General features: G+C 36.7%; 4 protein-coding genes across 6 annotated transcripts; 1 reads left to right on the top strand and 3 right to left on the bottom strand.

Moving 5' to 3' along the window:
• Positions 1-812: 812 nt before the first annotated feature.
• ccdc25 (coiled-coil domain containing 25) lies at positions 813-6174 on the bottom strand. The gene is made up of 11 exons (XM_081378638.1): positions 6063-6174; positions 3703-3759; positions 3174-3469; positions 2900-2947; positions 2782-2821; positions 2640-2691; positions 2483-2558; positions 2297-2400; positions 1852-2054; positions 1414-1459; positions 813-1329 (listed from the first exon to the last, which is right to left on the bottom strand). The coding sequence occupies exons 3-11, from the start codon at positions 3196-3198 to the stop codon at positions 1300-1302; spliced, it is 624 nt and encodes a 207-aa protein (XP_081234764.1). The 5' UTR covers positions 3199-3469; positions 3703-3759; positions 6063-6174; the 3' UTR covers positions 813-1299.
• Positions 6175-6392: 218 nt separating this feature from the next.
• On the top strand, positions 6393-11127 carry esco2 (establishment of sister chromatid cohesion N-acetyltransferase 2). Of its 2 annotated transcripts, none has more exons than XM_081378244.1 (11): positions 6393-6857; positions 7298-7352; positions 7450-8347; positions 8430-8505; positions 9180-9213; positions 9467-9605; positions 9689-9820; positions 9907-9996; positions 10080-10223; positions 10313-10497; positions 10600-11108. In XM_081378244.1, the coding sequence occupies exons 2-11, from the start codon at positions 7309-7311 to the stop codon at positions 10730-10732; spliced, it is 1875 nt and encodes a 624-aa protein (XP_081234370.1). In that variant the 5' UTR covers positions 6393-6857; positions 7298-7308; the 3' UTR covers positions 10733-11108. The 2 variants fall into 2 exon arrangements, with proteins under 2 accessions (XP_081234370.1, XP_081234369.1); XM_081378243.1 differs by having other exon boundaries at positions 6430-6857; positions 9177-9213; positions 10600-11127.
• Positions 11128-11519: 392 nt separating this feature from the next.
• Positions 11520-14655, bottom strand: pbk (PDZ binding kinase). Of its 2 annotated transcripts, XM_081379089.1 has the most exons (9): positions 14566-14655; positions 14314-14387; positions 14067-14160; positions 13836-13975; positions 13581-13750; positions 12431-12560; positions 12180-12353; positions 11909-12084; positions 11520-11807 (listed from the first exon to the last, which is right to left on the bottom strand). In XM_081379089.1, exons 2-9 carry the CDS (start codon positions 14381-14383, stop codon positions 11679-11681), a joined length of 1083 nt encoding a protein of 360 aa, XP_081235215.1. In that variant the 5' UTR covers positions 14384-14387; positions 14566-14655; the 3' UTR covers positions 11520-11678. The 2 variants fall into 2 exon arrangements, with proteins under 2 accessions (XP_081235215.1, XP_081235216.1); XM_081379090.1 differs by having other exon boundaries at positions 11724-12084.
• Positions 14656-18369: 3714 nt separating this feature from the next.
• Positions 18370-21194, bottom strand: slc35d3 (solute carrier family 35 member D3; the record flags this gene model as incomplete). Its single annotated transcript, XM_081379086.1, has 2 exons — positions 18370-19978; positions 20759-21194. 2 exons carry the CDS (start codon positions 21192-21194, stop codon positions 19149-19151), a joined length of 1266 nt encoding a protein of 421 aa, XP_081235212.1. The 3' UTR covers positions 18370-19148.
• Positions 21195-22295: the final 1101 nt, after the last annotated feature.

Below are 22295 nucleotides of genomic sequence, written 5' to 3'. Positions count from 1 at the left end.
TGGGTGGCTGGGTGCCAGCATGTCTCGAACAACAACTCAGTCAATCTCCAATAATGCCAGTGGTTCCTTAACCTGTAACCAAAAAGACTAACACACACACTGACACAGCTTTCCCAAGGTTGGATTTGGCCAGGCTCTAACGATGAACAGGAGAGTCGTCTCAAAACATCAAGATAATGCGTTCTTTCTCTCAAGGAGAGCTACACTTTAGTCTAATTAGAAAGTAAGGCTTTAACTGAAAAAGGTTCCCTTAAATTATAGAATTCAACGACCCCTGTGACCATAGTTGTCAGAGTACCCTAGAAAAACAGATGTATGCATGAAAAGAAAATGTCAGTAATCACATGGTAACTTCTAAAACAAAGTAAAATCTCATAAGCCTAGGGAAGTCATTCCACTCATGTGATATTTAGAAGGAAAAATATTGATTAATATCTTAACTATAATCAATCATTACATATACACTGAAGCAGCAGTTTATTCCAAAATCCACACCCACCTGGTCGTTTTCAAATGATGCGGTGAAATGCTGCCATCTAGTGGATGTTTTCGCCTTTTCCCAGTGACTATAAAGCAACGTATTTCTCCTCAAATAGAATAGATTGCTAATTTGACTTGTAAGCAAAATATACTACTGAAAAGAAAACCTAAACAAAGTAAAACATAACATGTAGTTTAATATTTTAAATCATTTAACACATTTTAATGTAATTCTACATTCATCCAGGCCATCGATAGACCTGAATATTCAAGATAAAAAGTTTGTGTATCTATCTATATACACACACACCATCAAACAAACAGAAATGAACTGAGAATGTCAAAGATTTTTATTTATTTTAGAACATCAAAAAAGGAAACGTCTTGAGCTTGTCGCTCAAAGCTATCATTCCAGAAAGGCATCATTTATAAGCACAAATACCCTCTATGTTTTAGTGTACACACAGCCATTAACATATCTCCACTGTGAATATCTTTTAATTAGTTCAAAAACATCAAAAAAAAAAAAAAAACTCTGAAGTACAGAATCAGCAGATATTCTCAATTTCTTTTTGTTTAAATGAACCATCTACTCTTTTATCATTTAAAGAGTATTTTTTACATACTTTACATATTGCATTTAATTTTCAAAGGAATGCCAAAGCAAGATGATCTAGAATTGTGCTTTATTGGCACAAGTACTGATTCCTTCTGATTGCTTATTTCTGAAGCCTGCTATGACGTCCTTTCACAAACTTGAAGATACTGTGGGGGGAAGATGGCGGTTCTTCTTAATCGCAGATCCAATTTTTTTTTTTTTTACATGAAGTCATCTGAATCATTGCCATCCTGCAGAGAAAATGATCATTTCAAGTCATAACAGAATATATGTCAATGCTCAGCAATGTATATTAAACTCTAAGAACGTATTACCTCATTTGTGGTCATGTTGTCACTCTTCATGAGTGCTGAATAATTCCTGCAGGAAAGTAGATGTTACATGCAAGTTCACAAAATGAATGCCTGTACCTGTAAATAACAGCTCTCAAAAGGACTGATTATTAAATGTTATTTTCTTACATTTAACATTTAAATTTTTGTATATACAGTGGAGTGCAAAAGTCTGAGACCCCATTGAAAATATTGCACAAACGCTGCTGTAACTAAAGTTAAAAAAAGTTGATTTAAAAAATGATTAATTTTTTTTAAATTACTCAAATCGTTAATATAATTTGTAATGAAAAAATAAATAAAAATTAAATAAAAGCATTTTGCAAGTGGTCTCAAACCTTTGGATGCCAGTGTATAAACAATCAATTGTTTGTGTTGGGATTATAATATGTAACTCAACATCTTAACAATATGCAGCACCTTAATTCTTCCATCTCCTTTTTATTTTTTATTTCCTCCTTCTCTTTCTTCTTCAGATCTTGTATTTGAGCCTTCTTCTCATTTCTTTCCTCTCTGTCCCGAGACTCCTTCTCAGCGGCCAGATCAGGATAGCGCTCCTCTTTCGTTTTCTCTAGTCTGTTGACAATTTCGTTGATTTTCTTTTCTACTGTCACAATTTTCACCTGTTGATATTGAAGTGCAGTTGAATAAAATACAGAACTTGCAATTATTTACAAGATTTCACAGTACAATAGTAATCCCTGAACACTTCAAAATCATATAAACTATTCAGACAGGCAGTAAAAGTTTTTGTTTTTTGACACATCTGATTTTACTTTCAATTGTACAAATACAACAATTTGTTGCAGTGTGCACAAAATCATAGTGCTTATTATCAAAGAAGCATCATTATCTCTCATCATACCTCCTTCTGCCGATGGAAGCCTATCTGACCGACATCCATGTCTGCTGTTTTTTTCAGATTCCCCCATGGTGTGTAGACAACATTAATATTGTTCATCTTGCATCCTGTAAAAAAATACAGTTGAGATCCCACCTTCAAAACACTGTTAACAAACAAGTTCTGATGTTTCTCGTAAAGAAGCGGCACCTTGAATACTGTTGTTTTTGACCAGCTGGGCACAGTCAATCAGGACTTCTTTTGGCAAGTCTTCTATCGGTACACCCTTTAATCAATTAACAGTTGTCAACACAGAAATATTACAAATACATCTGTAGGCTAAAATCCGTTTCACTTCTCAAAATACCTTTGGCATTCTTAGATACACATGAGCAGACGAAAGCTTGTCCACGTGGAACCTGGAATCACAGAAACACTCATTGCAGATCAAAACTAGAAGAAAAATAATACTTCATTCGTGGTCTCAAGCACCAAATAAACGTTCTCACCAAATATCTTCAGGCCATCCATACTTTATCAGATCTTCATCTGTTGAAAAACAAAAACAGCTATTAACGGTCTGACAGAATGCTGAAAAGTATTATTTATGATAAAACAAGCACTTACTTTCATACTTATCTTTGCCCATGTAGATGGTATAGGGCGGTGAGACAACTGTAAAAGATAGCATGTATTGCAACTTTTAAAAAGCACTGTTTATTCTTGCTATAAAACTGAAGAACCAACAATATAATCTCACCATGTCAAGCTAACTTACATATATTGCAGTCTTTTTGTTGTATGCTCTATATTTTGAAGCATTATCATTATTTCGTATTCATACTGTCTTTGTTGACAACATAAACATGGTTCTTGCCTGGGCACACAATTCACAACTCACCGTTGCTTTTAAAGTAAAACACCATCTTTCCGAAAAGACACAAGCTTTGAAATGTATTCAACAAAACAGTGAGCACATCAGAGGTAAATCATCTGAATCAGAGACACATGTCATGTGGACCATCCATTCCGACCACAACAGGAACCAAGCATCGCTGATTCGCTGCAATGAAGTAGCGATTCCCAAGTCGTGAAAGAATTGTTCGTTTGAATCGGATCTTTTCAATGAATCGGTTGAACCTTCAGTCATGTGCCTCAGCATCGAACTGTCCTCACGCCAGCAACTGCGGAATATTTCTGCCACAAAGATGTGGTAAAAGTAGTAAGAGAGATTAGTATTCAGATAGTTCCGAATTCAGATAGTTTTATCAACACAGACACGAATCAGAGTTGATTTAAAATAATAAATAAAAAAACAACTTTTGCAGACTGATGTAAATGTATTTTGTGTTTGATGTAGATACAATTTATTATTATTATTATTATTATTATAAAATACTTCATTTTTTCAATAACCAAGTGGCACGTACAGTCCGACAGGACCGGTGTGGTGAACAATCGAGTCCGGTTGATGAGATGAGTCCGAGCTGCAGAGGAGAAAGACCGCGAAATTTAAAAATACGTTGTTTGAAGCTCAAATATGTTGTTTATTTATTATAAAAAACACACTAACAACCAGAAATTTTTAATTTCACAATCTATAGCTTCGGTTAAATACTAGTATATGAAACATATAAGTTAAAATATACATTAATGACTCGTTATAACCAGAGCCCGTCTACGGAGAGCCTGCCCACTCCCTATTAAGCCCTGTTGTACAGAATTTTGGTTGTAGTACCACCAGAGTTCCACTGGGGGCGATCGCCATGAGTGCAAAATGAATGGGAGTCAATGGGGCTAGACGGCTAATTTGGTCTCTTTCACCCGATTGCCGTTGAGAAATCTCAGAAATGATTGTAGATTTTGCAAGTTCAACATGGGTTTTAGGTCGAAAGTTGAATGAACGAGTACTTATGTCCTTTTGATTTCTTACAGGTTGAGTTGTTGTTGTCCATAACACGCTAGCATTCTGCTAATGAACGCTGATTGGCATAGATATAAACACTAGATGTCGCCTTGGGGTTCTAAACATGCGTCAAAACCGCCGCCATCTTTGAACAGGGGTCTTGCCATATGAAGTAGCTAGGTAACGCTGCTATCTCCGCCTATACTTCGATTTTATGGATGATACCGGACTTTTGTGCTGCGTATGGATGTTCACACGAACGAAATCTAAACCAGACAGCATGGGATTACATTTACTCTGTGGATGGTAGTAGTCAAGTTGTTTTTTTATAAGTTCAGTGTACATTTCTCTGCTTGGAGGAAGAAAATGAACTGTGATTCTCGCACAGCTAATGAACTGTGAATATTCTTTAGATATTATTTGAAATAACTCTTGTGTTTAAAATGTACAATATGCAGGAGTTGATCCTCAATACCCATTTTTGGCTGCATGTGCTGTGTTGTTCCTAACTTTTGATTTTTTACCGATTGTACTCAAACCTTTTAATAAAAAAATAATAATAAAAAAAAAACCTGTAAGTACAGTCCTAATAGTATGCTGGTCCTCTCCCTGTCAATCTTCAAACAGTACATCCATGATTATTATACATAGAATTCCGCAAATCTTATGTATGTGTGCGTTTTGCACAAGGACAGTGGGCTCAAGGGCTTGTTTCTTTTCCTTGCAAACTGGGGATGGAGGTGTGGAAGGAGTCGAAGGACACTGAAATTTGTGAAAATGTCAACTGTTTAAAGCCTTTCTTTAAAGTGAATTTCGTTTTGTATAAATTGTATCTTAATTTTAATAAATTTTATTCATCAACAAATTGCTTGTTGATAGATCATGGAGGCGTCCGCGCGGTAACTTACTTATTGCACGTTAACTGGAGCGCATCTCATCCTAACTTAACGAAACTCAGCCTATGCCTCACACAGACATGAGAAATACATCAAATACACAAAGCTTAAATAGTCTTTAAACGAAATAATTTAAAACGAAAGAAAAAAGCTAGGCTACTCTCTGATTATGTAATCCATTATGTGCATTTCTCTCTCTAGGCGCGTTCACTACGGAGATGGTGATCGTCAACTTCATCTCTGCAGCCGAGTCGACACTGTCAGAAGTTTATTAATAAAAATCAATGCACGCGTCACCGGATTTAAAAAATGCACTTCTTGCTTGTTGCACGCACACATATTATGTCGAAATAACGAGATATTATGTTGAAATAACATTATTCTTAATAAAACATCTTTTAGAATATTTGATTGAATGCTGAATGTTGCGCTTGTTCAATTTAATAAAATTAAAAATTTAATTGTGATCATTAAAATAATTGAATATTAAATATTTAGTGGCCAAGTTTTGCTCATTTATATATGTATTATATAGCAATAGTTTATTCTAAGTTTACTCAAGTGGAAGAATGTGACTAATAAACGTAGGCCTACTAGCACGCATTATATTTTGAAAAATAAGTAATTATCTTAATATCAAAACCTTAAATTTCCTCTGGACTCAATGATAAATACATGACTGACCGTTGGAACGAACCATAAAAACTAGAAAATCGCATTTCATGACGATTTATGGTGATTTTATTTCCGTTAGACCTTTGCCTACATTGACGCTGATGCATTAAAGAGGAGGGGCTCCCCTGTTCCAAGATGGCGGCTCTATTGACGCATTCGTTCCGTATACAAGGCGACATCTAGTGTTTATATCTATGGCTGATTGGTCAGTGAAGGACTGATTACGACCAGAGATCCCGCTTGATGGCATCGTGTCATCCGAAGCGGGACCAGAAACAAACAAAACAAAAACTCTTCTAGCACGTGTATTTACCTGTGTCAGCTGTGCTGTCGATGTCTCGAGAGAAAAGAAAGTGCAGAGCGCGAAAGCACCAGAGCGACTGAAGGATTGCCGTTAAGCAGTATCTCTGGTCGTACATGTGTATGACGTCATTGACACTTTAAAAGACTTTTTAAAGCAAATAAGTGACTCTAAAAAATCTAACACCCAGCAATGTGTAATTTATTTGCATTTCCTTTCGAATACAACATTCAAATTACTAGATAAAAAATTATATCCCGAGAAAAGTGGATTTTTATTGGTATAGCGCCATAGACCTCCATTCATTCTGCACTCGTCCTGTGAGCGCCCTCATATGGAATCAGAGAGGAACTGCAACCAGTTCAGAAGCCGGAAGTTCAGTGAGAGTGAAACTTCTCGCCATATTAGACATTCTCTGTTATAACGTAGTACAAACTTCTTCTATAATGAAGTGATTTTGTATCATTTGTAACCAGGCACTAAAGCGATTACCCATAAAACGTGCTTTGAACCTTTGAACCAATCGGATTGCTTGGGTCCTAAGCTCGGACGGACTCGATTGTTCACCACACCAGTTCTTTAAAACAAACCGTTCAAAAGAACCGATTCGCAGAGACGAATCCGACTTCCCATTACTAACCGGATGTTGTCATGCAACTCACGCTTTTTCCGTTTCCGTGTGCGCCACAACTGGCTCTGGCGCGGTGTTCAAAGCAGATCGCGGGTGAGGGGGAGAGTTTTGCCGCGATTATTTTGTTCCAGTGTTTTCTCACAAATCAAAAAGCAGAAGCGGATTTATTTTACCTGGTAAGTCATCGACTACAGATATTGTTATCGTGTCAGTGTTTAAATGAAATTTGTGATGATGATCATATCAAGCATGTATTTTTAGGGAGATTTTGCTTGTTGTCACTTGGCGCCTAGAAAATAATTGCGGTAAAACAAGTGAGATGTGACGTTGTATATGCTGTATGCTTTATACTCTGAGTTTGACAGGAAAACATTCAGTTTGATTCTTTTAAATCTCTCAATTTAATGACACACAATATTCTCACTGTCTACTGACGCAATTGGGTGTTTGTGTACTAATATATTGTGTACTAAATTTGCTCGTTACTACTTGAGATAACGTTAATCTCAATGAAAAAACAATATATGGCAGAAATGTTCCAGAAATGCAAACAGTGGCGTCCTATAGAATTGTTAGAAATCATGTCATGCTCTGATTCCCTGTCTTCTCATTTCAGGTTATTTGAAGATGTTATCCCGAAAAAGAAAACATGGCTCTCCTGATGCTGAAAGGTATGTGATGTAATTTTGTTAGATATTAGATCGTGAAATGTTCTTTGCTCTTATGACTCAGATTGCGAACCATGTTTTCCTTTGTAACCCTCCACAGTAACCCATCTAAGAAACCAATAATAAGCCCGAGAAGTTCTCCAAGGCGAACAATTCGACAAAAAGAGAACATTCCCATCTCGCTGGCATCACCCCAAAAAATTCCCAGTACACCTAAGAAGATGCAGAGGACCTCTTCACTAGAATCTCCTCCCAAGCGGATCTCGCCACGCAAAACAGTATTAGGAGCAAAATCTTTCTACAGCAAGCAGAAGCCCCTGTATCTCACACCTCTTGAAAGGAAACTGTTGAAGGAAACCAAGTCCCCACCGTCAGCCCCTAGCAAAGAGCCATCACACCCCCCTTCAACTGCTGAGAATCCTGTTAAAAAACCAGTGAGGAGGGTTCAGAAGAAAAGCAGCGGCACTGGTCCACAGTCTAACCTGAAAGGTTACTTTACTGCTAAACCCAAAGGGAAGAGTCCCTCTGACACACAAACGGATCAGTCGTCAAAGGTCACGTTTCCCCCCATTTCGTTTAGCTCTATGAAATCCAAAGGTAAACCCAAGCTTGTTGTGGGAGCAGCTTTCTTCAGCACTGGAAAAAAGGCCAATTCATTGTACAAGAAGTCTGCACACAACTCAAAGCCTAAACAGCCCTCAACTTACGAGAAACCCAACTCTCAGAAACCCGTGAAGAAGAAGGAAGTGACGTCAGCACCAGGAGAGCGTTCCCCAGTCCGCCGTGCCGTCTTCTTCAAAAAGCACCCGGAAGTGGACAACGCAACCAAAGCTGCCAATGATGAAGATGCTGAGAGCAGCGAGTCAACACAAGTGCTGTTAAGTCCTAAGAATGTGTCTCCTCGGGTCCTGGCCGATTTGCATGGTATTACCAAAGATTTAAAGGTGATTTTGAGGAGATCCGTTAGCCCAAACAAATCCTTCGAAGCTGGTAGCCAGGTAAGGTTGAACTATTGAATTATCTGCTAATAACTTCAAAAAGCTTTCATCATCTGTTTCTCAAACTGAAAATGTTTTCCAGGACTCACCCGCAAAAACTGATCCAGTGTTTGATGTTAGTGACATTCCATCAGAACACAACAGCTCTCATGATGATGGTAACATCCACAAATTATCTATCTATCTATATAATGTATAATCTATCTGTCTACTATATATATATATATATATATGTATGTGTGTGCATACATATATATGTATGTGTATATATATATATATATATATATGTATGTATGTATGTATGTATGTATGTATGTATGTATGTGTGTATGTATGTGTGTGTGTATATATGTATGTGTGTGTGTGTATATATATATATATATATATATATATATATATATATATATATATATATATATATATATATATATATATATATATATGAATGATCAAAAATACTTTCTAATTAGAAGATAATTTAATATAAAATAAGTAATAAAAAAATCTATATTTTGTGGATAATCGTATAAATTAAGGTAAATTAACATCTACAAATGATCTATCTAACTATATAATGTATAATCTCTCTGTCATATATATATATGAATATATATGAATGATCAAAAATACTTTCTAATTAGAAAATAATTTAAAATTAAGTAATAAAAAATAATATTTTGTGGATAATCGTATAAATTAAGATAAATTAACATCTACAAATTGTCTATAAAAAAAAATATATATATATATTTATTATTGACTGTGTGAATATGTAAATAATATCTGATATTTTTGAAAAGATGATTTATTATTATTTCTCTCTGTTCAGAAGACTCATCTGTATATCCCATCTTTGGCACTAAAAGGTAAGTCCATCATATACTAATTTTTCCTCTAATGCAGTTGTGGCAAAATATTGAATATTGAAGGGTACGATACATGTAAACAATTTCAAATCTATAGCTCCATAAAACTAGTGTGATATAATAACTTGTGACCTTGTTTTTGCCAGGTTATATTCTTTCTTTCATATTTAATGTCATGACCGTGTAAAGTCGGTAAACTTTTCATTGAATGCGTTTAGTTTGAGCCTCATTAATTGTTCTTTCTTGGTCTTAGATCTCAGAAAAAAGGGATTTTGTCCCCACCACTGAACACCAGCACTCCTGCACTGACTGGCACTCCTGCTTTTAAGGCCAAAGAGAGGAGCGCTTTGAGAAGAGAGATGAAGAAGCAAACGGATAACCAGCTCATCATTGTGAGTAGAAGGTGCAGTTGTTAAATGGAAATAAACGGGTGGTTCTTCACCTCTTGTTAATGGTTAATGTGTCTGCTCTTTAGGATGCTGGTCAGAAGCAGTTTGGCGCTACTTCATGCGGGTCCTGTGGGATGCTGTACAGTACAGATAGTCCCGAGGACAACTTCCAGCACACCCAGTTCCATCAGCGCTTCCTGGACACCATTAAGTTTGTGGTGAGCCGTCATGATGATGTCATCAATGCAGTTTACCGATTCTGCTGCAAAAATGTTGCAATTTCACATCATTTTGTATGTTTTAGGGTTGGAAAAAGGAGAGGGTTGTGGCAGAGTTCTGGGATGGAAAGATCATTCTTGTTCTTCCTGAGGATCCAAAGTATGCCACTAAAAAGGTATGCTGGTTGTTAGAGCTGAAAAGCGTCTTATGCCGACCTAAATCATCAGTTATTTTCTAACTTGTGCTGCTTTGTTCCAGGCAGAGGACGTGAGACGGATCGCAGACAGTGAACTGGGCTTTCAGCAGATCACACTCAGTAGCCCGAGCTCGGCTAAAACCTATCTGTTCATTAACAGTGACAGGATGGTTGTGGGATGTCTGGTGGCTGAGAATATTAGACAGGTGAGTCTTTGTCTACCTGAAGACTTCACCTCAGAATGGCAGTGATGAACTAAAGGAAAACTGATCTTACTGAACCCGATGTTTTCCAGGCCTTTCGTGTGCTGGAGCAGCCAGAGAAACCCAAAGACATGAACAAGGAGGATTTCATGGAGCGCCACAGAGCCTGGTGCTGCTCTACCGTGCCGGAAAAAGCCCTGTGTGGCGTCAGTCGCATCTGGGTCTTCAGTCTGATGAGGAGGAAGGGCATCGCCACTCGCCTTCTGGACACTGTCAGGTACCAAACATTTTCAGTGCGTTAATAAGATGAAAGATCTTATAGTGGGAGTTAGCATAAATTGCTTTATGTATATAAAACTATTGTTTCTTACTGATTCAGGAACTCTTTCATGTACGGGAGCCATCTGACCAAAGAAGAAATCGCCTTTTCTGACCCAACACCAGAGGGGAAGCTGTTTGCCACAAAATACTGCCAGACGCCAACATTTCTGGTGTACAACTTCATCAGTTAAAGGAAAAACAACTACACTAGGTTTTAGTTTGACTGCATTTGTTAATGCTTTTGTACGTTTTTTCAGAGTTTTTAATAGATAAAAAATGTAAAAAAATTGTTATGTTCAAGTGAAGTTCAGTCTAATATGATGAACATCTCATTTTACTGTTTTAGAGACTGGTGTTTTGTCTTTAATGCTGAGTTCATGACTTCATATTTAAGGCATGGTTTACTTAACAAACACTGGCTGATTATTGTAAGCTAGCAGGTCCTAAAGGTTCCTGTTTGGAAAATTAGGCTGTCATAATTCCTTAAAGTTGGTTGTAAAATGAACAAAAACGTTCAGTTGAACTGCTCCTTTGTACATATTTTTTAAAATAAATGGTCTTGTTCATATGTTTTGTCTTGTACTTCTGAATCAAGCTGAGTTATACAGTTTAGGTGACTGATCACTATTTAAGTTTTCATTTTGTAATTACCCTTTTGCCTTCTAGTTAATTTTATAGTTTTGTGGTGCAATGACATTTTAAAAGTTTAAATTAGTCTGCCCATTAAGAACTTGCATTCATTCTACAGGAATTAGCTAAATGCTTTAGAATGAGCAGAGGTTTCGAAGTCAAATTGTAAAAAAAAAAAAAAACTTTGAATCAATAACTATATTTTAGTTCTGTTCCACATGTACTTGTAGTAATTACAAGGTACTAACCCTGAACCTACTCTTAAACCTTACCTCATGTATTTACCTTTTAACCAGTATTTTCTTAGGAAAGTACACATACTATAAAATAACGTGCAACGACATTTCTAGGTTGAACACAAATGACTTTAATCATGGTTAGTAAGAACTTAAAAATTCCCATCAAGTAGAGTCAGGTGTGCTGATTTTATACACAAAGACCATAGTTCAAATAGACACTTTAATTCAAATTGCATTGTAACTACAGTATCTAGAAAATGTCTGAACGTCAACAGAGTACATACGAACATATGTAACATGACAAGATCCTCAACAGAAAAATATTTACAATGTGACAAAGAAACCGCTCACAAAGTAAAATTATAGACAGAAAAGCAGAGCAGAAACCAGACCCAACCTGTAAACATACCAATATATTTTACATTGATGGGAGTGAATTTAATCAATTGTAATGACCTCACTGTTTTTGTCACAAAGCTGGTTGTTGGTTTCCAGCACCTGAACAATGTGAGCTGCAGAGGGTCTTTTATGAGGGTCTTCCTCAGTACAGAGACAGAAGAGCTCCACCATCCTCTGGTAAGACCCTCCGAGAGTGGCTGCGTCCAAAGCCGGTCGAGTTCCCAACCTCTCGTAATACGCATCTTCATCAAAACCATCCTCATCGAAGGAGTCATCTAAGAAAAAGACCGAATAGATGATTTGAAAAAGTATGAAAAGTGCCAAATCTACTCGCTATAGGATATTAAATAGCACATTACAGTAAGCTTACCATCGTCATTATCAGTGTCCAGCAACTCCAGGTGAGGAACAGAAAGTGTCATCATCTCCCACAGCGTGAGTCCATATGCAAAGATATCAGCTTTGTCTGTGATAACCCCATCCTCCAAGGCTTCCTTAGGCTTCCACGGCTCCGTCCCAATGTAATGGGCATTTGGATCGCTCACTGAGGAAAGATGGGTTTAAATTTGTGTTTTTAATTAACAAATGAAGGAAAATGAATCATGTTAAGTCTTTTCATACCCTGCATGTTTTCATCCAGCGGCAGTGACACACCAACATCACAGATTTTGATGCTTTCAAAGTCGCCCTTTATGACAACATTGCATGACTTCATGTCTCCATGCAAAAGCCTTTTCTCATTATGCAGGTACTGAAGAAGAACAACAATAAAACAGTTGTAGGAGCTTGGAATTACACAATAATCACATTTGATTATGGAAAAAGTAGTAAAGGCCTGTTCACACAAGGACGATAATTATAACATAGTTATAAAAATCTTTCTACATGTAAAATAATAGAGTCCACACCACAACAATAATGCCAAAGAGGAATGATATCATTGGATACACTTTCAAAATGACTTTTTCCAGATGATAAACGTTAAAATAAGTTCTGAAGATTATTATATTAGTGTCTACACGTACGCACAATATTGTTGTGTATTACAAGTATGTGCTCCAGTTATATCGTCTGGCTCTAAAATCAGGATGAATTCTATGGATGCTTGATTCCGCCACTGAAAAAAAGGTAATTTTGACTTTACATCTCGCAATTCAGACTTTTTTCCCTCAGAATTGTGAGATATAAACTCGGAATTGCGAGATATGTAGTCGCAATTCTGAGAAATAAAGTCTGAATTGCGAGATGTAAACTCGCAGTTCCAAGAAAAAAAATCTGAATTGCACGATATAAACACAATTCTGATAAATAAACTCGCAATTGCAGGAAAATGTCAGAATTGTGAACTGACTTTTCCCCCCTTAAAACTTAATAAACTAGCAATTCTGACTCTTTTCCCTCACAATTGCGAATTTATTTTTCAGAATTTCAAGTTTACATCTCGCAGTTCTGACTTTATATCTGAGGGGAGGGGGAAAAAAGTCACAATTTGCTTTTGTGTTTTTTATTCCAAGGTGGAATAAAGCTTCCATACTCATCAGCTGGAAAAAAACGTTGTGAAAATGATTCCAACAATATCGTTCCTCTGTACCGTTATCGTTATAGTTGTGGTGTGGGGTCTGCTATTGTTTTACATCTAGAACGATTTTTAAAACTATATCTTTATTGTTATTAATCGTCCTTAAAAAACATCGACAGCCTTAGTTTATAGTTATCGAACAGGGTGTGAACGGGCCTTAAAAGTAAATGTACAAATGAGTCACAACCACACCTGTAAACCACGTGCGACGTGAAGAGCCACTTTTTCAATAGTGGCCACTGGAAATGCCTGAAGACCCTCTTCATTTCTTTTCTCAATGAGGTCATTCAGAGACTGCTCTCCACCGTACTCCATCGCTAAACACTTAGAGCCGTCCTTTGCTGTGGTAAAAGCTCTGAAGCCTTAAAAAAATGAATTACAAAAAAGATATTTGGCTTATAATCCTTATATTTATCTTAACCTGTAATATTTTAAAGAAATACTTGCCAACAATATTGGGGTGGTGCAGGTCTTTTAAGATCTTTGCCTCCTCGGTCAGACGCTTCTGATAAACATTCATTTGGCTTTTTTCACACTTGCTGTTGATCTTCTTAATGGCCCAAGGTGAATGAGTCTGCTTGCCCATCCTGATATTAACATTGGCATAGATGTTAAACTTGTCCATTACATTAACATGGAGTAGGTAGAACAAATATGCATCAAATCTAATGTATGAACCTGTTCATGAGATAGACATTGACTCCAGTCCCGCAGCCGAGCTTCTTCATGAAGGGAGAGGCAGGAATGGTGACTGGGGTTCCACATGCAGCAACTGATAACAAACACATTGAAGACATCATTAACTAACTTACTTTAACCATCGACCACATTTGGATCAAATCATCTCGATGATGAGAAAGCCAATATAACGTGTAAATATAGATGTAGCGTAATTAAAATATCAGACGTTTAAAGACTACTCTACCTGGACTTTTCACTTTTGCAGGCTTGCAAGGCGTTTTAAAGGCACCAGGTAATTCTTTGTTGGCCTCCATTTGTCTAAAATGAAAGAATAAAAGATCATATTTTTGTTTACAATAACAGTTAACTTACCTCAATCCGTACGACAAACATTAGACACAAGTTTAGTCACGCTATACACAACCAATTAAACAAAAAATCAAACCACAATTCGTAATATAACATATAGATAATGTAAATGTTTCTTTTTAATTACAATAGAGATGCTGAAAATCGCGCCCGTATTTCAAAATTCACCGGTTTGGTTGACGTCAAACGTACGTACAGCAAGCAACAGTGTCCGTAGAGGGACAAAACTGACTGCGTGGGTTTTCGTTTATTTTTTCAGATCCTTTTTTCCTAATTTTATTCTCCAGTGGAAATTTGATTATCTCAATCTGAAGGAACAGTAAATTAAACCGAATAAAAACGAAAGAATAAAAATAAAAGCTAATTAAAAAGGCCAGTGTTTTTTCAATATTAATTCTATAATATTATTCGTTTTCATTAATATTTTTAAACAACAAGACGCCTTTTATTTCGGAAGGGTTTGTGCTATTTCTTTTGGTGTAAAAAGTAGAAAAATTGCGCACATTCAATGTAGATTAACTGAAATAGTTAGAAATATAATATGTGTTTTTATACATACGCGAAGTGCAGAAACTGGTCTCTTAAGCATATACTTATTAATGATTAGCCTATTTTTTAAAGTTCTACACAACAACTTATTTTTATCGTAAAACTGCAACACCATTATTTTGTAAACAGATGCAATGGACTCACCTTTGTCCACTAGATGGCAATATGCATGCATGCTTAGGGATAGTTCACCCAAATATTCAAATTATGTCATTATTTACTCACTCTCATGTTGTTTCAAACCTGTATGAATTTCCTTCTTCTGCTGAACACAGAACATATTTTGAAAAATATGGATAAACAAACAGTTGATGGACTTCATTGACTTTCCGTATGGAAAAAAATAAATACAAATACTATGGACGTCAATGGGGTCCCATTATGGTTACAGACATTCTTCAAAATATCTTCTTTTGTGTTCAGCAGAAGAAAGAAACTTGAGGGTAAGTAAATGATTACAGAATTTTCATTTTTGGGTGAACCAGTTGCAATCGTGCAAACAATAGCCTATTTCTTAAATGTTCTGCTATGCCAAAGATATAAGAGGCCCATTGAACAAACATGCTTTTATTTTATTTTTGTGTTTCACTGCAGAGTTCCATTTTTCAAGCTTTTGTATTCAATACTCAGGGCAGAGAAGAGAGATAATAAAACCCACTTTGAAGGAAAAAACATGAACAGCCTGATTAGGTAAAGATATGCAAATCACTTTTACATTCAAGATTTGAATGTGCTGATTAAAGAGAGAATAGAGGAGAAGAATTATCCATTAAAACAGCAATGACCCAAATTCCTGTTCAAAACAAAATATATAAATATGTGCTGCTGTACTTTATATGACTGTGATGTTGCATGTTTGGCGATGAAATCAGCTGTTGCCATTAATCTAAAGAACAATCTGTCCTGGACATATCTATTTGACCATTGAATTTTAAATTAAACCTCCACTGGCCATAAATCATATTAAGAATGGGAACATAAAACCAAACAAATGCTTCATGAAAAGTATGAAATGTGATCAGTAGCCTACAACACCACAAAGCACATCTTTCCCACACATGGCTTCAAGCATGACATTAACTTTTTATACGTTTGGCTCTGAGGGTTTGTGCTATATTGTCTGGCAAATTGTCTTTTCGTAATATGCCTTGAGCAAAATGAAAAAAGATAATACTCCATGGTGCTATCTATTATAACTGAAAAATGATAACAAAAGCACCTGGTTCTCATGAGAAGTTTATTTGTTTTCACTTGTTCACTGTCAGGCAAAGATGATTTTAAATGGAGGAAAGCCATGGGTAGTATAACATGAATGTGTATTAGTGTACTAGTGTAACAACAGATAATACTGTTCTGAGAGGCCTGAACTTTACATTTATTCATTCATTTTGACAATTTTGCAAACTATTGCTTTTGCAAACAGACAGTTTTTAATTTTTTTAAATTATTATTCTTGGTTATGAAAACATTAAGGGGATATTCCATTTTATAATTTTGCAAACATGTTATTTTTGAATGTTCTCTGAAACAATAGTGACATTTAAAAAACTTTACATGAACGTCCAACTAAATTGTTTCAGGAAAATGTATACACTGTAAAGAATTATAATCAATAACTTGTGACAACATATGTTTTTACATTGCAATTTTGTACAACTTATACAAGATTCAACACATTTTAAGTCTGTTTAATGTCATTTAAGTTGAAATGACTTAAACATCCAAGTTGATTGTACAAAAAGTTGCTGCCTTAAATTTTTAAAGGAGAACTCTGGTCAGTTTTAACATTGAGCTAATTTTTTTGTAAATTTGGAGTGCTGTCAGTACAGAGAACAACGACAAAAATCGGCGTTGCCTACACCGTTTAGGTTTAGTTACCTATGATCACGCGCGTGAACTCGACAATCGACTACTGTGGACTTCGACCGAAAACAGGAAGTAAATACAGGTATGTGCGCTGACTGAATTAACATCACTTTTATTAATATCTTTCACATCTACTGCAGTCAGATTCACCCGCGTTCACTCTGAAGGAATCACTCACATGACCTGTGCACTTGTAATGACACATCAAGGATGTTAAGAGGCTAAAAGCAGGTTTAAAACTTGCCCCATTGAAGTCAACAGGGTGCAAATTTTAAAAAGAGGATAACACGGTGTAGGCAACACCGATTTTTGTCGTTGTTCTCTGTATTGACAGCACTCCAAATTTACAAAAAAATGAGCTCAATGTTAAAATTGACCGGAGTTCTCCTTTAAGTACAGTGTATATATTGTTATTGTGCTAATGTTTTGAGAACATTATTAAAGATAACTTTGAATGCACAATCTATTAACGTTACTGGAAGAACAAATTTGTTCAACTTTAAGAAAACCTTTAGCCAAAGTTCTGAGAATGTTCCCTGTGAGCTGGGAAGGAGATGCTTCTCTGACTGAAAATGAAAAATGCTAGCAACCCAAAAAAAAAATTGCTTCTGAAAAAGTTTTGAAAGGCACCTTTGGATGTATTATCCCACCGTAAAGTGCTGACTGTGAAAGCAACCGATGTACTCTTGTTTTAGCAAGTACACTAAAGAGGCATGTTCACTGTGTGTGTGTGTTGCATAAAGAAATGCTGTAGAGCTTCTAAATTTAGAAATATATATTTCTTTCTATGTTTTGCATTTTCAGTAGTCAGTCCCTAAAGCTTTTGCTGATAGGAACCAACTCAAATGCATCCAACATTACATTTAGTGAAGTCGGCTACAAGATCGATAGATATTGACTTCAATATCATGGAGTGGTTCTCAGCTGTGTCAGATTTTAAGATTGAACAACAAGTGGCAACCCAAGACAGTATCAAAAGTAAACACAAATGTCGCAAACACTGAACTATATTTTGATTATTTGTTCTGATGTGATCAGATCCCCAAAAAGCTTTGTCTTTTTCTTCTTTCTCGATTCATATTCTCGACAGACAATCATCCACAATCACGAAACACATGATGGACGGCTCAAACCTTATGTATCCTTGCTGCAAGTATTTAATATAGTCTAGGACTGGTCATATTTTCTTTTACCTTGCATAATTGTGTTAATGGTTATCGAGATTGAAGGCACGTCACACAACCAGTCAATGTTCTTGTCATTGCTTTATCTGGCAAAATGCAAAAGTTTCCCTTCCCTATTCAAGTTTAGTTGAATCTTATTATTGGATAAAAAATAGTTTTTGTCCCATTGTCAAAATAGACTTGCAATCCATTTCTGGATTGTGAGCCACCAATTGTGAATCACTGATATAAAGTATCTCCAACTCTATATTGTTTTGTTAAGATGGTTGGTCTCCTAGATGGTTGGAAGTTGAAGAGGATTTTAAATAATTGCACGGTTTTATCAAGGTAAAGCAGTTGGTGGGAAACCTGTATTATACAGTTTTTTTAAAGATGATACAAAAAGAACATAATTTTGATGTAAAATCATTTTAAATTAATTTCACATTCTACATGCAAATGGGAAAATTCAATGCCTCCTATTCAAGAATTGCATTCGTAGACAAAACACTATACAGGCACAGGCACTACGTGCATAGAAACATAAATAATCATTCAAAAATAAAAGCAATCCAATTCAATTAAAGGGATGGATACTCCACACAAAAAATTGAATTCTATAATTTCCCCTCATGTCATTCCTTTCATCCGTGGAAGACAAAAGAAGATATTTTGAAGAATGTTGGTAACCAAACAGTTTTGGTTCCCATTGACTTCCCATTGTATTTGTTGTCCATATAATGGAAGTCGATAGGAACGGAAACTGTTTGGTTACCAACATTCTTCAAAATATCTTTATGATCCACAGAACAAAGAAAGTCAAACAGGAACGATATGAGGGTGAGTAAATGATGACAGAATTAAAAATTTTGGGTGGACTATCCCTATTAAGATATATTTGATTTTTTTTTCAATAGTCATTTCAAACTGATCCTAAAATAAAAGAACCTTTTATTTTAAGTCAATAAATTGGCTCATCTGTCATGTGATTATACTCCCTCTACTGTACAAACCTTTTTTTATAAAAAATAAATGTTTTTCATAAAATCATGTTCAGGAGAGAAAAAGGCAAACATTGTTCACACCATCAACAATACTTCAACAATTATCATGCACTTTGTGAAACCAATCATCAAGGACTTTGGACCTCCATATTATCAAGTAAAGTGTCTTTCCTAAAGACCTTTAAGGTGCGAAGGGATCTCCAGACCCCTACATAACTGTCGCTCAGAGATTGTCTCGTAGGATCCTCTGATGGGACCCCCGGCCTTTCTATTTCTATGGACTCTGCCACTTTATTCTCACGAATGGGACCCTGGTCATAGCCATCAGCTGATGGCGTCAGGCTGCCATTGGGAACGTTCTCCAGACCATTTGGAACAGTTTCCGTATCTCCATCAGGCTTGGCTGGTTCCACATAAGGTTCTCCTGGAAGTTCTACATTTTTAGCGGACTCATCCATATCCTGGTAGGCCAGCTTCTTTCTGGTTTCGTGATACTTCACCGCACAGTAGATGACGGAGCCGACGGTGTTCACTACCACGCCTGCCACGAACAGCTTGGTTGGCATCACGTCAGAGAAAGCCAGCATGCCCACGGTGATAGTAGCTATACTCTTGACCACCCCCACAAAACTGGTGGTGACGGCAGAGTTGATATATGTGCAGTGCAGTGTGGTAAAGTTCATCGCACAGCCAATGAGGATGCAGGTACAGAAGATTCCTGTGATATACGGGTTCTTCCAACCTTCATATGTCCACATGTCAATGGCATCCATGCTTACAATGGAACAGATGAAGAGAACAGGAGAAGCCACCACTGCAATGGTGTACTGGGCCGTGAGTGGCCCATAATCACTGTCTGCACTCACTTTTTGGATGAGTACCAAATAGGATGCGTGGACAATCACAGCTAAAACGCCAGTCACGTAGCCAAAAGGGTCACCTGTTAGATCTCCAGCACCTGCACAAGAACAGAGCGACAGGGTGCAGAGTTAAAGAGACTGCGCCATAAGTGATTTATGTTCATTCAAATGAAACTCTGTGTGAGAGAAATATTTCATGCAGACATCACATGCATAGAATCTCATATTATGGACAAGACAGCAATTAGGCAAGATTAGTGTTGATGCTTTTAATTCTGTACTGGATTCTAGACTTTATGGAGCGCTAGTAATCAAACTGGGGCAAGTTGTCACACTGGCTGTATAGGTTTTGATTTAGAGGACCAATTACACAAATGCATGCAAATCTATATGTATATAAAACAATATCTAGAAAACCTAGTCTTTACGATCTTTATCCTCAAACCTAAAATTTTAAACAAAACATTTTACATAATATTTTTGTAGCTGTTGGTTATGAACATTTCAAATATGGTCATGTCACATTTATGTGGTCATGTTTGTTCTACATGCTACAAATGTATATGCCACTTTAATAACTACTTTATTAATTACAATATTTATTTTCAAAATTTTTGCCGTTTCATGAATTCTGTTTACATTTTGCTGAAACCCTAATAAGCTGTTTAGTGACAGGTTCCATTGAAAAAACTTTTTTTGGGGGAAATTATTTCTCTTTTTTTCCCCCTGGCAATAGCGGTGATGTTCAAAGGCTTTTTTTTGTACCCAAGACTTTAAGGTATGTGCAATACTAACAATAAAAACTCTGATTACAAGTTTAATATAAAAAAAAAATAAAGAACTAATATATTATCTATAAATGTCCAAAATATTCCTACCAGCCAGTGCTGCTCCTCCAGTGGTGATGAGAACTGCTGTGATCACCCCAGCTGATGGATACCCATTCTTCAGCACACACACTCCAATCCCTAACGTTACCAAGGGCAGGCATCGCTTAAACACAACATACATGGGTAAACTCAGTCCCCTGAGAGACCAGAGGGTCAGCGTGGACTGCAAAGTTGACAAAATACATACACTCGCAAAAACTTTGACTAACTGGAGGCTGAAGGGTGGTATATCTATTTTGCCCAGTCTCCTCAGCACCTCTAATGTGAGAGCCGCAGTGCCGCTGGTCAGAAACTGAATTAAAGTCAGATACGTGAAGTTATAGGTCGTAATGAGGAATTTTAACAAAATATTTAGCGATCCCGAAAAGAATCCATGAGCAACGGCCACCGAAATGCCCAGCAAACGTCCTTTGCAAACTTCCATGTCTTCCTTCGACTGGGGGTTCCCGGCGTCTCCGTATTACGCACTGAGCTCTGAGTTCACTGCTGAATATTCACGTGCACTCTCCTCTCGCGCGCGCGTAATTCACACAACACACGCGCTGGTGCTGAGCGCTGCTGAATAAATGCGACACGCGCTGCAGCTCTGACTGTCTCCTCTGTACAGTGATTGAATTGGTGTCAACTGCAGCCAATCCATTCACTTTGATGTACTTTATTTCTCCAGGTAGTTTACAGTTGTAAACAATACAAGCTGTGGGCAATTTAGATCTGTAAACCAATGCGCAAAGTATAAGGTGTTAAATAAAGTCACCATGAAATCAAAATTGAAGTTTTTTTTTTACTTTTAGTATGAAAATGTTAGCCTAACTGTTATCTATAAGCGAGTGTGCTCCAAAATAATGACACAAATTCGTATTTAGAAGATATAAGCATTCAAAACAGTCTCTCACTTCCGCCAATATGGATCAGCGATTTTGATGACCTCACTCTGCACTTCAGCTTCTCATCTGATTTTCTGTCCAATCAAATGCTCTCTAGAGTCTAAAGTGTCCCAGCCCCTACACTATAAATAGATGCTAAAGCTGCATCAAAAAATGGTCACTTGTTCACAAATTTACTATTTTCTATGGTGAATGGCTCATGGTGCACTATAGGAAACGATTCAGACAGTGTAAATATGATTTCCACTGGGGTGAATGAAGTCTGGCTTCACGTTTGTGTCACGCGAACTGCTAGCGCGCACACATTCTGCTCTGATCCAGAGACACAATTGCACAAAGAGGCTCATATGTGCAAGCCGACACAGGGTATCGGACCCATTTGAATTCTAAAGTGATATGGTTATGATTAGGAGGAAACCACGGCTTTACCAGCCTCAACAGCTCTGACCAAGCTGTATTATAAACGAAACGCCATTGGCTAATTAAAAAAAGGGGAGGAGCTGTTCAGTGTATCACACCCTGTCTTCCTGTTTTAGTGGAAATTACGTCAACACATTGAGTAATGCATTGCCATTTCAAGGCACTTCAGTGGGCTTTTAACCCCCCCAAATAATTAATATATTTTTTAATCTACACAGGCT

This window comes from Scardinius erythrophthalmus, assembly GCF_964197995.2.
Source record: "Scardinius erythrophthalmus genome assembly, chromosome: 11".
Classification (NCBI taxonomy): Eukaryota; Metazoa; Chordata; class Actinopteri; order Cypriniformes; family Leuciscidae; genus Scardinius; species Scardinius erythrophthalmus.
This window is presented reverse-complemented; position numbering and strand designations above follow the sequence as displayed.